Source organism: Microcaecilia unicolor, chromosome 9 (assembly GCF_901765095.1).
Source record: "Microcaecilia unicolor chromosome 9, aMicUni1.1, whole genome shotgun sequence".
Taxonomy (NCBI): domain Eukaryota; kingdom Metazoa; phylum Chordata; class Amphibia; order Gymnophiona; family Siphonopidae; genus Microcaecilia; species Microcaecilia unicolor.
In genome coordinates, this window is record NC_044039.1 from 110,043,214 (window position 1) to 110,056,023 (window position 12,810).

A 12,810-nucleotide genomic window follows, 5' to 3' on the forward strand; every position below is an offset into this window, starting at 1 on the left:
CCCACCAGTCCTGGCCCTTAATATTGAGGACAAATGCTGACCAATAATGTCGCCAAGAGAGATCTTTTTTTATTTTTTGGGCTAGTGGAGGCAGCCCTCCTTCTGTAATGGGAAGAGTCTTGGAACCAAAAGATGACAAACACAGGACAAAGCTATCCTAGTGTAAACCATAGCAAAATGGAGCAGGAGGACAGTGGTCCAGGGACTCTGAAGCAGAACTAGAACGATTAAGAGAACGGATTGTGTTTGAGGAAAGTGACTGTGGACACAGAACGTATAGTATTTAGATCGTCAAATGATACTGCAGTTGTTGGGAGATTAAACTATATGGGAGATCTGTAGTGGGGAAGGGTCTGTGAGGATGAGGGCTGCATGTGGTATACTGCACAACTGTGACCAGTGGAGATGGGAAAGAGAAACAAACCCAAAACAAAAAACAGTAAATATAAAAAGGGCACTTGAAGTGTAAGGGTACAGGGCAGTTATACCATATGCTAGGAGAAGTGGGGAGCCCCTTTATGGTGTGGAGGGTTATTACTCACTTGAAAAAACAGGCAATGGGGTTGGCGAGGGCAGGGATAGAGGGGAACCATAGTGAGGTAGGAGGAAAAAGGGAGGGGGGAAATTCAGCAAATTGATGCAACAACAAACAGTGGGAAATGCATGCCCAAACATGGTATTTTATTTAGTGACATGGAATGTGGAGGGCTTGAATAGTTTTATTAAGGAAAAGAGTAATAGTACATTTCAAGAAGAGGGTTAGCATTACCCTGATACAGAAACTGAAACTGACACTATCTAAAATGGTGAAGTTGTAGAAGGCCTGGTGTGGTAAAGTAATTTTTTTGGCATACAAGTCCAAGAAAAAGGAGGCTGGCAATTTTAATCAAGAAGTTGCCTTTTGTGTTGTATGAAGAGGGAAAAGATGTTTCTAGGAGAGTGGGTTGTGTGGTTGGGAAAACTGATGAGAGATTGCCACGAAAAATTTAGAATAATGAACAGAAAATGTGCAATCAGCAAACAGTACCAGATAACTGAAATATGGATCAATTATAAAACTATCCAAACATTTAGTTACTACCTGAATAGCGCCTAGGGAGATCAGGAACATATAGCTGCTCACAGGTAATCAAATATAACTGTTCACATGGCCTCAGCAAAGAGATCGTTCTCTCTCTTCTCCCTGGCTAAGACCAGGGCAAAAGCCAGTATCCTAGATTAATTGAATTCCTGGGCCAATCAGAGCCAACAAGTAGTTTTCAAAAGTATACTGCATCTTACTTCCTATCTGTGTTAGACTAAAGAAAACAATCATTTCTCTGTAACGGCTTTAAACATAAACATGCAACACCTGCTGGCCAAACTAGAGCTATAGTTCATATGCTGGAATAGTCACTATTTTGTCACATACACCAAACAGGGAGAAAGGACAGTTCTTGCATCATCATTTACATAGTAACATAGTAGATGACGGCAGAAAAAGACCTGCACGGTCCATCCAGTCTGCCCAACAAGATAACTCATATTTGCTGCTTTTTGTGTATACCCTACTTTGATTTGTACCTGTGCTCTTCAGGGCACAGACCGTATAAGTCTGCCCCGCACTATCCCCGCCTCCCCGCCACCAGCCCCACCTCCCAACCACCAGCTCTGGCACAGGCACGACCGTATAAGTCTGCCCAGCACTATCCTCACCTCCCCACCACCAGCCCTGCCTCCCAACCACCGGCTCTGGCACAGACCGTACAAGTCTGTCCAGCACTATCCCCGCCTCCCGACCACCAGTCCCGCTTCCCACCACCGGCTCTGGCACAGACCGTATAAGTCTGCCCAGCACTATCCCCGCCTCCCAACCACCAGCCCCGCCTCCCGATCTTGACTAAGCTCCTGAGGATCCATTCCTTCGGCACAGGATTCCTTTATGCTTATCCCACGCACGTTTGAATTCCGTTACCGTTTTCATTTCCACCACCTCCTGCGGGAGGGCATTCCAAGCATCCACTACTCTCTCCGTGAAAAAATACTTCCCGACATTTTTCTTGAGTCTGCCCCCCTTCAATCTCATTTCATGTCCTCTCATTCTACCACCTTCCCATCTCCGGAAAAGGTTCGTTTGCGGATTAATACCTTTCAAATATTTGAACGTCTGTATCATATCACCCCTGTTTCTCCTTTCCTCCAGAGTATACATGTTTAGTTCAGCAAGTCTCTCCTCATACGTCTTGTAACGCAAATCCCATACCATTCTCGTAGCTTTTCTTTGCACCGCTTCAATTCTTTTTACATCCTTAACAAGATACGGCCTCCAAAACTGAACACAATACTCCAGGTGGGGCCTCACCAACGACTTATACAGGGGCATCAACACCCCCTTTCTTCTGCTGGTCACACCTCTCTCTATACAGCCTAACAACCTTCTAGCTATGGCCACCGCCTTGTCACACTGTTTCGTCGCCTTCAAATCCTCAGATACTATCACCCCAAGATCCCTCTCTCCGCCCGTACCTATCAGACTCTCCCCGCCTAACACATACGTCTCCCGTGGATTTCTACTTCCTAAGTGCATCACTTTGCATTTCTTCGCATTGAATTTTAATTGCCAAACCTTAGACCATTCTTCTAGCTTCCGTAGGTCCTTTTTCATGTTTTCCACTCCCTCTGGGGTGTCCACTCTGTTACAGATCTTAGTATCATCCGCAAATAGGCAAACTTTACCTTCTAACCCTTCGGCAATGTCACTCACAAATATATTGAACAGAATCGGCCCCAGCACCGATCCTTGAGGCACTCCACTACTTACCTTTCGCTCCTCCGAGTGAATTCCATTCACCACCACCCTCTGGCGTCTGTCCGTCAACCAGTTCCTAATCCAGTTCACCACTTCGGGTCCTATCTTCAACCCATCCAGTTTATTTAAGAGCCTCCTGTGGGGAACTGTGTCAAATGCTTTGCTGAAATCCAAGTAGATTACGTCCATAGCTCGTCCCTGATTCAATTCTCCTGTCACCCAATCAAAGAACTCAATGAGGTTCGTTTGGCACGATTTCCCTTTGGTAAATCCATGTTGTCTCGGATCTTGCAACTTATTGGCTTCCAGGAAATTCACTATCCTTTCCTTCAGCATCGCTTCCATTACTTTTCCAATAACCGAAGTGAGGCTTACCGGCCTGTAGTTTCCAGCTTCTTCCCTATCACCACTTTTGTGAAGAGGGACCACATCCGCCGATCTCCAATCCCTCGGAACCTCTCCCGTCTCCAAGAATTTATTAAACAAATCTTTAAGAGGACCCACCAGAACCTCTCTGAGCTCCCTCAATATCCTAGGGCGGATCCCATCCGGTCCCATGGCTTTGTCCACCTTTAGCTTTTCAAGTTGTTCATACACACTCTCTTCTGTGAATGGTGCTCTATGCACTTCAATCTCATTTGTACTTTTTGCAGTCCATCGCGGTCCTTCTCCAGGATTTTCTTCTGTGAAAACAGAACAGAAGTATCTATTTAGCAAATTTGCTTTTTCTTCATCATTATCCACATAGCGGTTCGCAGTATCTTTTAGTCTCACAATTCCCTTTTTAGTCAGTCATTCTCCTTTCACTAATATACCTGAAGAAAAGTTTGCCACCCCTCCTTACATTTCTAGCCATTTGTTCTTCCGTTTGCGCTTTCGCCAGACGTATCTCTCTCTTGGCTTCTTTCAGTTTCATCCGGTATTCCTCCTCGTGTCCCTTTTCATGAGTTTTTTTGTATTTCTGGAATGCCAACTCTTTAGCCTTTATTTTTTCAGCCACTTGCTTGGAGAACCATATCGGTATCCTTTTTCTCTTGCTTTTATTTACTTTCCTTACATAAAGGTTCGTGGCCCTATTTATAACTTCTTTCAGTCTGGACCACTGTCCTTCCACTTCTTGTATTTCCTCCCATCCCATCAGCTCCTTCCTCAGGTATTCCCCCATTTTACTAAAGTCAGCATGTTTGAAATCCAGGACTTTGAGTTTTGAGTGGCCACCCTCCTCTTCAGCCGTCATATCCAAACCGTTTGATGGTCACTGCTGCCCAGGTGGGCACCCACTCGGACATTTGACACATTATCCCCATTTGTGAGTACCAGATCTAGCGTTGCTCCCTCCCTCGTGGGTTCTGACACCATTTGTCTGAGCAAAGCACTTTGAAAAGCATCCACGATCTCTCTACTTCTTTCCGATTTCGCAGACGGAACTGTCCAATCTACATCTGGCAGATTGAAATCTCCCAACAACAGCACCTCTCTTTTCTTCCCCAACTTTTGAATATCAGCAATCAGATCTTTATCTAGGTCCTCCAATTGTGTCGGAGGTCTGTAGACAACACCCACATGGACAGAGGTTTTATCCTCTCTTTTTAAGGTGATCCATATCGCTTCTTCCTTTCCCCAGTTCCCTGTCATTTCAGTCGCTGTGATATCATTTCTCATATACAGAGCTACTCCTCCACCTTTACGCCCCTCTCTATCCTTCCTAAAAAGATTATAGCCTGGTATGTTTGCATCCCATTCATGGGAACCATTGAGCCATGTCTCTGTGATTGCAACTATGTCCAAGTCTGCCTCCAAGATTAGGGCATGAAGGTCATGAACTTTATTGCTTAGACTGTGAGCATTTGTGGTCATCACTTTCCATCTACATTTCCAAGTATGTGTTTTGGTTTTAGTGATTTGGGGGTGTCTTTTCTCTTTGGGTACCTTCATATCTTTTTGTTCCACCTTCTTTGCTTTTTCTCTCTCTCTTCCGCCTCTGTTTTATTTTCAGGAGCATCACAGTGCTGTAGTGGAGCAAAGGAATTCTGTAGGGGCAAAACTTGTGAAGGCGGATGCTTCTGTGTCACATAACGAAGCCTGCCTGAGCCTACTGTGAACCATCTATTCTTAGGTGGTATTATCCTTTGAGGCAGTGGTAAGAATTTGGTATGATTCTGTGCAGTATGATTTTGTGCAGTCCTAGAAGTTGCTTTAAGTGCATTCAATTCCTGCTTTACTTTGCTGAGCTCCTGTTTTAAACTAGCAAGCTGAAGACAGATAGGACAAGCTTTAAGTCTCCAGAAGCTTGGTCTTGAAACTAAAGCACCACAATTATTACAGAGAATAAAAGTCATCTTGATTTGTTGAAATGGGTATGAACAGGTGTACTATGATGGGGTTAATTTATGATATGTAGTATATTTGGTAAAGCTATATAGGAAGTGTCAGTCTTGGGGTGGGTGGGCTTAAGCATAAGACCTATGGAATGTGTTTGCTGTAACCTCTCTCTAGAACAGCATTGAAATGCCCAGAGCCACAAGTGTAAGGTGGGGGGGGAATCAGAAAATAATCTTATCTGAGAAGATCCGTCCAGCTTCTGTTCTGTGTAGAGACAAAAACCACGTGGAGAGAAAAGCTCCACCTGTGCTATGCAATTACCTTACAACAAAAGCAGATGGGGGAGGGGAGGAGTTTCACACAGAATGGAAGCAGAGGGGAAAAAAAAATACAAGAGAAACTGCTACCGATTTTAAAGCACTTGTTAAATCCAGTTCCTAGATTATCAACTATCAAATACAAATAGCCAATAAGCAGTTTTAAAATCAGTTACATAGAGTACAGATATCAATTAGAAATAGCCACTAAGCAGTTAGTTAGGAAACACAGATTATGAGATCACAAGTTTAGCTTATTAAAGATTTAGCATTGTTCAAAGGGGGGAGGGGGAGGAGGGACAAATTGTGCAATAGAGGAGGGGGATAGGATAGGTTGAGCTGATAAATGGGAAGCAGAGAGTGATGAACACTTAGGATGGGCATGGAAAGGATAGGTTGATATCTAGAAGCACAAACACCCTAAAGACTGGGATTATACATTTTACTTGGGGGACACAGATCTTATTTAAGATTCGATTACTTTTTATACAAGGTTAAAGATAATGTTTAGTGCGTGTAGGACCAAGGCTATTGGGATTTTATGTTTCAACATTTTTTATTGATGTTAGCAAAGATAAACAAACAACAGTTGCCTCCATTCTCTGAATACAATGTCTAGTTTGTGAAGAATAGTACGAGAAAACTTGAGTAATTAAACAATGTGCACATCAACTTTTTAGCACAATATTTCCCCCCTTCCCCCATCTAATCCCGTTCCCTCCCTTCCCCATATGTTTCAATAGTTTATAATGATGGTCATTAGAATAAACCGATGTTTAACATTTGTTAGCAATAATAAAATAATTGTTTACGTGCAGCAACTTGGCATAGATCCTCTATTGTGTCATCAGAAGTTTACATTTCCTCCCTCCCATCTCTATACCTTCATGTTGCTACATCTTTATTAATACAATTGCTAATTGGTTCATATCCGCCTTTTATCACTCGTTGAATAGAAGTCTTATTTTCAGACATAAACATTAAAACAAGTTGATCATCAACCTTGAAAAAGTTTATTCCCCTTTCCTTTCACAGTTCATTCCTCCCCCCCCCCCCAGATTCGACTTTGTGCCATCCCGGGCCCCGAGGCACCTTCCTCTCTCCGGTCCACATTTCCTCCAGCTCCTCTTTTCGTGCTTCTCTTTATAGTTCAAGTTGTCGTGTTTAATATCAGGCTTCGGGCTCTATGAGATAAGGCTTGAATATATCTATCCCAAATTAAAAGGAACAATTTTTTCCGCTTAAACGTCGAGCGGGCATATTGGAGTTCTAATAACATCAGCTTATGCAATCTATTCCTCCATTGCCAGTATGATGGGGCCTGATCGCTGACCCATATCCCCAACACTACTCTCTTTCCCAAACATCCCTGCTTTCCGAATCAGCAACTTAAAATGTTTATCATGTGGCCCAAAGTCCTCATATTGGTCTAATAGAAATCCTGTCGGGTATAGCCTCACCGGTCGCCCCCCTAGTTGTTCCAAGTAGAGGGTCACTCGTTTCCAAAATGTTTGAATTTGTTCACACTTCCAAAACATTTTTTACATTTTGTGCAGAGTGGAGAATTAATCCCTCCTACCTTAAAAAGCCTGTCTTGTATGAAATATGCTCTAAGTAGCACTTTAAAGTTACATTCCCATAGTTCTGCACTTATCGACCCCGATGGTATACGCCCTATTAATTTAACCAAATCTATGGAGTCGGCCGGCAATCCCAAAGGCTATTGGGATTTTAAATCAGGCACTGGAATCCTCAAGGATACGGTCAGGGTGGGCAGGGGAACACTGAAGTAGAAGGAAATAGAAACGCAATGTGGGAATGTTTGAAAAAGAAGTCATTCTGAAGGGGCTAATCCGCAGTGGGGGGGGGGGGGGGGGGGGATTTCATAGAGTTTAATGACATGCGGAAATTTCAGCAGGATTGTTCTGGGAAATGGGGAAAACCAATTTATATGGCCACACAGTTGAAGAAGCAGTAGGAAGGCAAGTAGCAAACTTTGAAGGATCAGTTAGAAAGCCTGCGGAAGGAGCACAAAATTCGAGGGGAATTAAACAAAACATTACATTACTATTAGCAAAAAAAAATAAGATACCCTTTATTGAAATTTATTTATTTTATTACATTTGTATCCCACCTTTTCCCCACCTATTGGTAGGCTCAAAGTGGCTTACATAGTTCCGGAGAGGTAGTTACAGTCTCCGGCGAGAACAGATACAGTATAGGAGTACAGTTAATAAGACTTGGTATGATTCATCCCAGGCAAGTTGCTTGGGTAGGATCATGTGTCAAGGGGGCTGAGACTGTTCATTTCCTAGTTTGAAAGATTTCTTTCATCATTTGGTGTTCATATTGGGTCTGTGGGGTATGCCTTTCTGAAAAAGCGAGTCTAGGTTTTTTAGGAATTTTAGATGATTATTCATGGTTTTCAGGTTTTTTGGTAGTGTGTTCCAGAGTCGAGTGCATATGTAGGAAAAGCCAGACGCATATGTTGATTTATACTTCAGGCCCTTGCAACTTGGGAAGTGAAGGGTTAGGTACGTTCTCGCCTCAAATTGGCTAAATTCCTCTGAAAGATCAAATTGCATTCAAGATATGCACCTTAGTTCATAAAATTATTTATGGTGATGCCCCTTCTTATATGTCAGACCTGATAGATCTACCAGAGAGAAATAAAAGTTCATCACGCACTTATTTAAATCTCCATTATCCTAACTGCAGAGGACTTAAATACAAATCAATACATGCCTCCAGTTTTTCATACATCTGTACACAACTATGGAATGAATTACTGACCACCTTGAGAGTAACACATGACCTGATGACCTTCCGGAAATCACTAAAGACTTATTTGTTAAAAAAAACATACAAAAAAGATGCCCCTTAAAAACCGATACCTAAACTTCACCAGATACAAACTTAATAGAACTTTGTTTATTCTAATTTACACCCTAATTATTGTACATTTATTTTTTTATTTTATTTTTGTTACATTTGTACCCCGCGCTTTCCCACTCATGGCAGGCTCAATGCGGTGGGCAATGGAGGGTTAAGTGACTTGCCCAGAGTCACAAGGTGCTGCCTTTGCTGGGAATCGAACTCAGTTCCTCAGTTCCCCAGGACCAAAGTCCACCACCCTAACCACTAGGCCACTCCTCCACTCCAATGCAGCCGCCGCCAAAATGTGGCTTGCTGGATATCTACCACAGTGCAATACTGCAGGGTGCTCTTCCCCTGACGAAGCCCTATGTGGCAAAACGGGACCGTAGGGGAGCCTCTGGTTGGAGCAGCAATAAGCTAAGCTAAGTAGCTGTGGTGTTTAATGTTCAATGTTTACTGAATATGCTTGAGAAATCCAGCATTAATAAATATTAAAAGCGCACGAACCAATATTTAGGGAGGAGGCTGGTAGAGGACAAGTGATTACATATTTGTGACCACATGATTATAATCTTAATTGATTAAAAAAGTGTCACTGGTCTGAGGTCCTCTTCCCCTGTGTCATTTATTCACAATTAATACAAAAACTTCCGCTGTGTTTTGGTTGTTATGTTCTACAATTCAGTGGAGTGATCCCCTTTTGTTTTTGTTACTTGGATATAAGTACAGCAAATAAATAAATGCCATTTTATAGAACACAGGGATATAGCAGGGAAGGCATTGGTCTGGCAGGTTAAACAAGGGAAGCAGGACTGGTTAGTAACAGAACTGGAGGAGGAGGAGGTAGGTGGGCCTCGGAAGCATAGTAATAAGGATAACTGTGAAACCTTCAAGAACATCTATGGCTTTATTCCTCAGAAATCATGCGTGGACAGGACACTATTAGGAAATTTATAGATGAGGTGAAGCTTCCAGCTGTAGACAAAGCTGATGCCCAGATGCTAAATAGGCTATCACAAAAAGAGGTTGAGGTGGCGACGGGGGACAGGGAGCTGCCACGGAAGCTCTAGGGGATGACCTTTTGGCCCAGCAGCAGTTTTATCTGCTGCAATGCAGATCTGGTTTGGGATTTTTAAGCCCAGCTTTTGCTATCTGGGATGATGCCACATAGTAGCAACCAGATTCAGGATGCATATCTACTGAAAATGAGCCACAGTTTGTAGCATCTAGCTGAAGACTTGTCATGTTAGTGGGTGTGTTAGATGAACGGAGGTGGTCAAAAAGACTATACAGTTCTGAAAATGGTTTTATGGCACCACAGCCCAATAAAAGTTAGTTCAGGATGAGACGGAACCCCAAAGAAGCAAGAAGAAATTGCTAGACAAAAAGCCCCAAACCAAAAACAAACAAAAAAACCCCACCCCATAAAAGATTCAAGTGTTCATAAAAAGCAGGAGTGCTCCCACGCTTCAATTTACCATTATACTATCACTTATTTAAAAAAAAAAAAAAAAAAAAGCTGGCTCCTTGATGCCTGAGCTTTCATAAGCAACCATACTAAAAAGAGTCGACAACATGGGATTACCACAGTGCAGGAGACTGCACAACCATTAGACAAGACTAGGTAGTTGCCTAGAGTAGCAGTTTCTTGTGGGAAAGCAAAGAGCGGCTGCAGTCAACACAAAACAATTTGGTCCCGATAATCACACAAATTCAAAGAACCATCAGCATATTCTTTTAACCTGTATTTTTATAGGATGCTTATGTGGTGATCATGATTGCAGAGTTTAATTATCAAAATCTTGAGATAGGGTTGCAGGGCAGGGACCTGAAAGTTAATTGAAGAGGGTATAAGGCTGAAGGTTGCCTAGGCACTAGCCACCCTTGCACAGGCTCTGACAGATGACTCCCATTCTCACAGCTATTAGGTCCAATGGGGGCTCAGGGACATCTTTTGGTTTTTTGAGCTGGTCGTTTCCTCCTGCTTCTCTGGACCTCTAGTTCAATTAGAACCAGTGCTGGGATTGTAGTGCCTTGACCATTCCTTCTCAACTACCAGAGAACTATTCCTGTATTTTATAGACCTAGTCTCCTCCTATTCCTAATCCTGTCACTGCAGCAAAGGTTCTATCTATCTATCTGTCTATCTGGGATGCAAAAATGTCTCATCTGAGAATCAAAAGGGGGACTCTCCACATGGTGGCGCCCAGCTCTGGAAAAAAGAAGAAGAAAAAAAAAAGGCATTTCATCCCCATCTTAGCTTGTTTCTCACTGGCAACCTTGTAGAAGGCATCAAACCACAATAGCTATTACATTGCAAGATCAGTATGAAGGGTCATGTTCATTACATTTAAATAGATTCAATTTCTTCTAATTTGAAAAGGCCAGCCATACCCTGGCTGGACCCAACAAATGGTTAGAAACAATTTGCAGATCCAGCACTATACTTCAAGTGATAAGTGTTGTACACAGCCAGGCGGAAAGTCCCCATTTTGATTCCTAAGTCAGATCTTCTGCTCTCCAGGTTGGTTGGGGCTAGGGATATTGCAGAGGGAGCATTCACAACCTCAACTGGTCATAACTAAGGGTGGGCAATAAAATTACTGAAATGCACATGTGGGCCAGCAGCAGGCAGAAAGCTAGGAAGAAAACGGGTCTTTTTCTACTATCCAGGTTAGAGAGAGGGCAGACAGTATAAAACAGAAAAAAAATCCTTGGGTAGCTATTAAGACAGGCTCCTGGCACCATATCACAGTCCTAGTTTTGGACTGAGCTATTATTTTACAATGTTTATTTGATATACTGCCAATCATCAGAAGGCATCTGGGCAGTTTAGAACAAAAACTCAAGAGAACAGAGTAAAGAGGAACTACGATGGGAAAGCTTGACTAAATAACCAGGTTTTGAGGAGGTTTTTTTTTTTTTTTTTTTTGAAGGTGGGATAGGAAGATTCAAGCCTAAGAGTCAAGGGTAGGGTGTTCCAGAGCTGTGGGCCAAAGTAGACAAAAATAGTAGCACGTGTAATATCCAGTCATATAACAGAAGGAGGGGGGGTGCGATAAAGAAGGTGCTGGAGAGGAGCACAAAGGAGGTGCTGGAGCAGGTGAAAACTGCTGGAGTTAAAAAAAAAAAAAAAAAAAAAAAAAACGCACAACAGTTTTTAGTTTTTGTATATAGCTCGACTCGGTTTTAATCACAGTTCACCTTACCCTCATGCAGACAACTTTTGTGCCCAGACTCACTGAGAGATGCAAATTAAGGGCCTCCTTTGCTAAAATATATTAATGTGCTTCACCACGTTAAATAATGCAAACCCCATTATTCTGAGTGGGACCCATTTCTATAAACTGATGCATACAATTTTATGTTTACCGTGCAAAGCTACTCATGCAAATTACAGAATAGGGTCAGTTGCCCAAGTAACAATTTAATAACTGTCTTCAAATTGTCAATACTAGTTATTGGCTGTAAGTGGTATTAATTGGTGCTAATGGCACTAATAAGCAGTTACAAGGATAATTATTCTTAGGATTCTGCAAATTGTGCACACAAAACTCATTGCACGCAATAGCAAGTCGGTGGATCAAAGGCATACCTGGCACTTATGCACATGAGTTATAGAATATTTGCTGTTACCACCTAACAGCATTTATACCAACCTCTGAACTAGCATAAAAGTGTTTGCATTTAAAAGTTAGGCGTTCAACTTTGGACTTATGCTAGTATTCTATAAACGGAAGATGCGTGCATAATTGCTGTTACAGAATGTGTGCTTAGGGCACAACATTCCAGAACTACTTTAGGTAACCTAAAGAGAATTATTCCCCTTGTGCTTAACTCAAATTAATACAAATTAATATGCATTAACAAGCATGAGTTCATTAGCACATTGGGGAAGGCAACTTTCAAAAGCTTATGTGGGCGATCTGAAAATTGTTTATTCTGTGTAGTTAGCTATAGATACAATTTCTGATGGTTTTGCTACCAATCATTTTCCCTCCTGAGGTGCTCCAGCAGCAATTTTGTAAAAGGAGTCCTTCTTTACCATGGCTCATGAAGACCCTCCAATATACATAAGTTAACATTATCTAAATTCCTTATAAGAAACAAACAGCCATCAATAAAATCAGTTGTCACTTAAACGGTTACTTACTATAGCATTGGCCACTTGGAGCATTTCTTCAAACAATGAGTCTTCCTGTTTGTGACGTCCACTAGTATCAACAATGATTATCTCAAAATTCTCATTCTTAAATTTATCAACCCCTTCTGAGGCAATAATTACAGGATCCATTTCTGTGTAACTGTGTTAAACAGATTAAAGAGACAGCTCAGATAGCTAGCAAGGCAATTTAGTATAGCTTAATTATTGTTACCCATATAAAAATAACACAATATAAACAGAAAGTGTATTTTGATGTAATTGACTTTTTGTATCTTGATGCTACACCTCTATCAACTATCATATTTGCACAGTCTACAAGTCCACTCTGTCTCCATGGCTCC

At 41.9% G+C, this 12,810-nt stretch overlaps 1 protein-coding gene across 3 annotated transcripts in view; it reads right to left on the reverse strand.

The window, feature by feature from the left end:
- The window catches only part of SRP54 (signal recognition particle 54), a 144,492-nt gene that overhangs the window by 80,421 nt on the left and 51,261 nt on the right, over positions 1 to 12,810 (reverse strand). For all 3 annotated transcript variants that reach the window (XM_030214192.1, XM_030214193.1, XM_030214194.1), the window contains exon 8: positions 12,458 to 12,608. In XM_030214192.1, the coding sequence (XP_030070052.1) occupies positions 12,458 to 12,608 (151 nt within the window). The remainder of the gene's footprint in view (positions 1 to 12,457; positions 12,609 to 12,810) is intronic.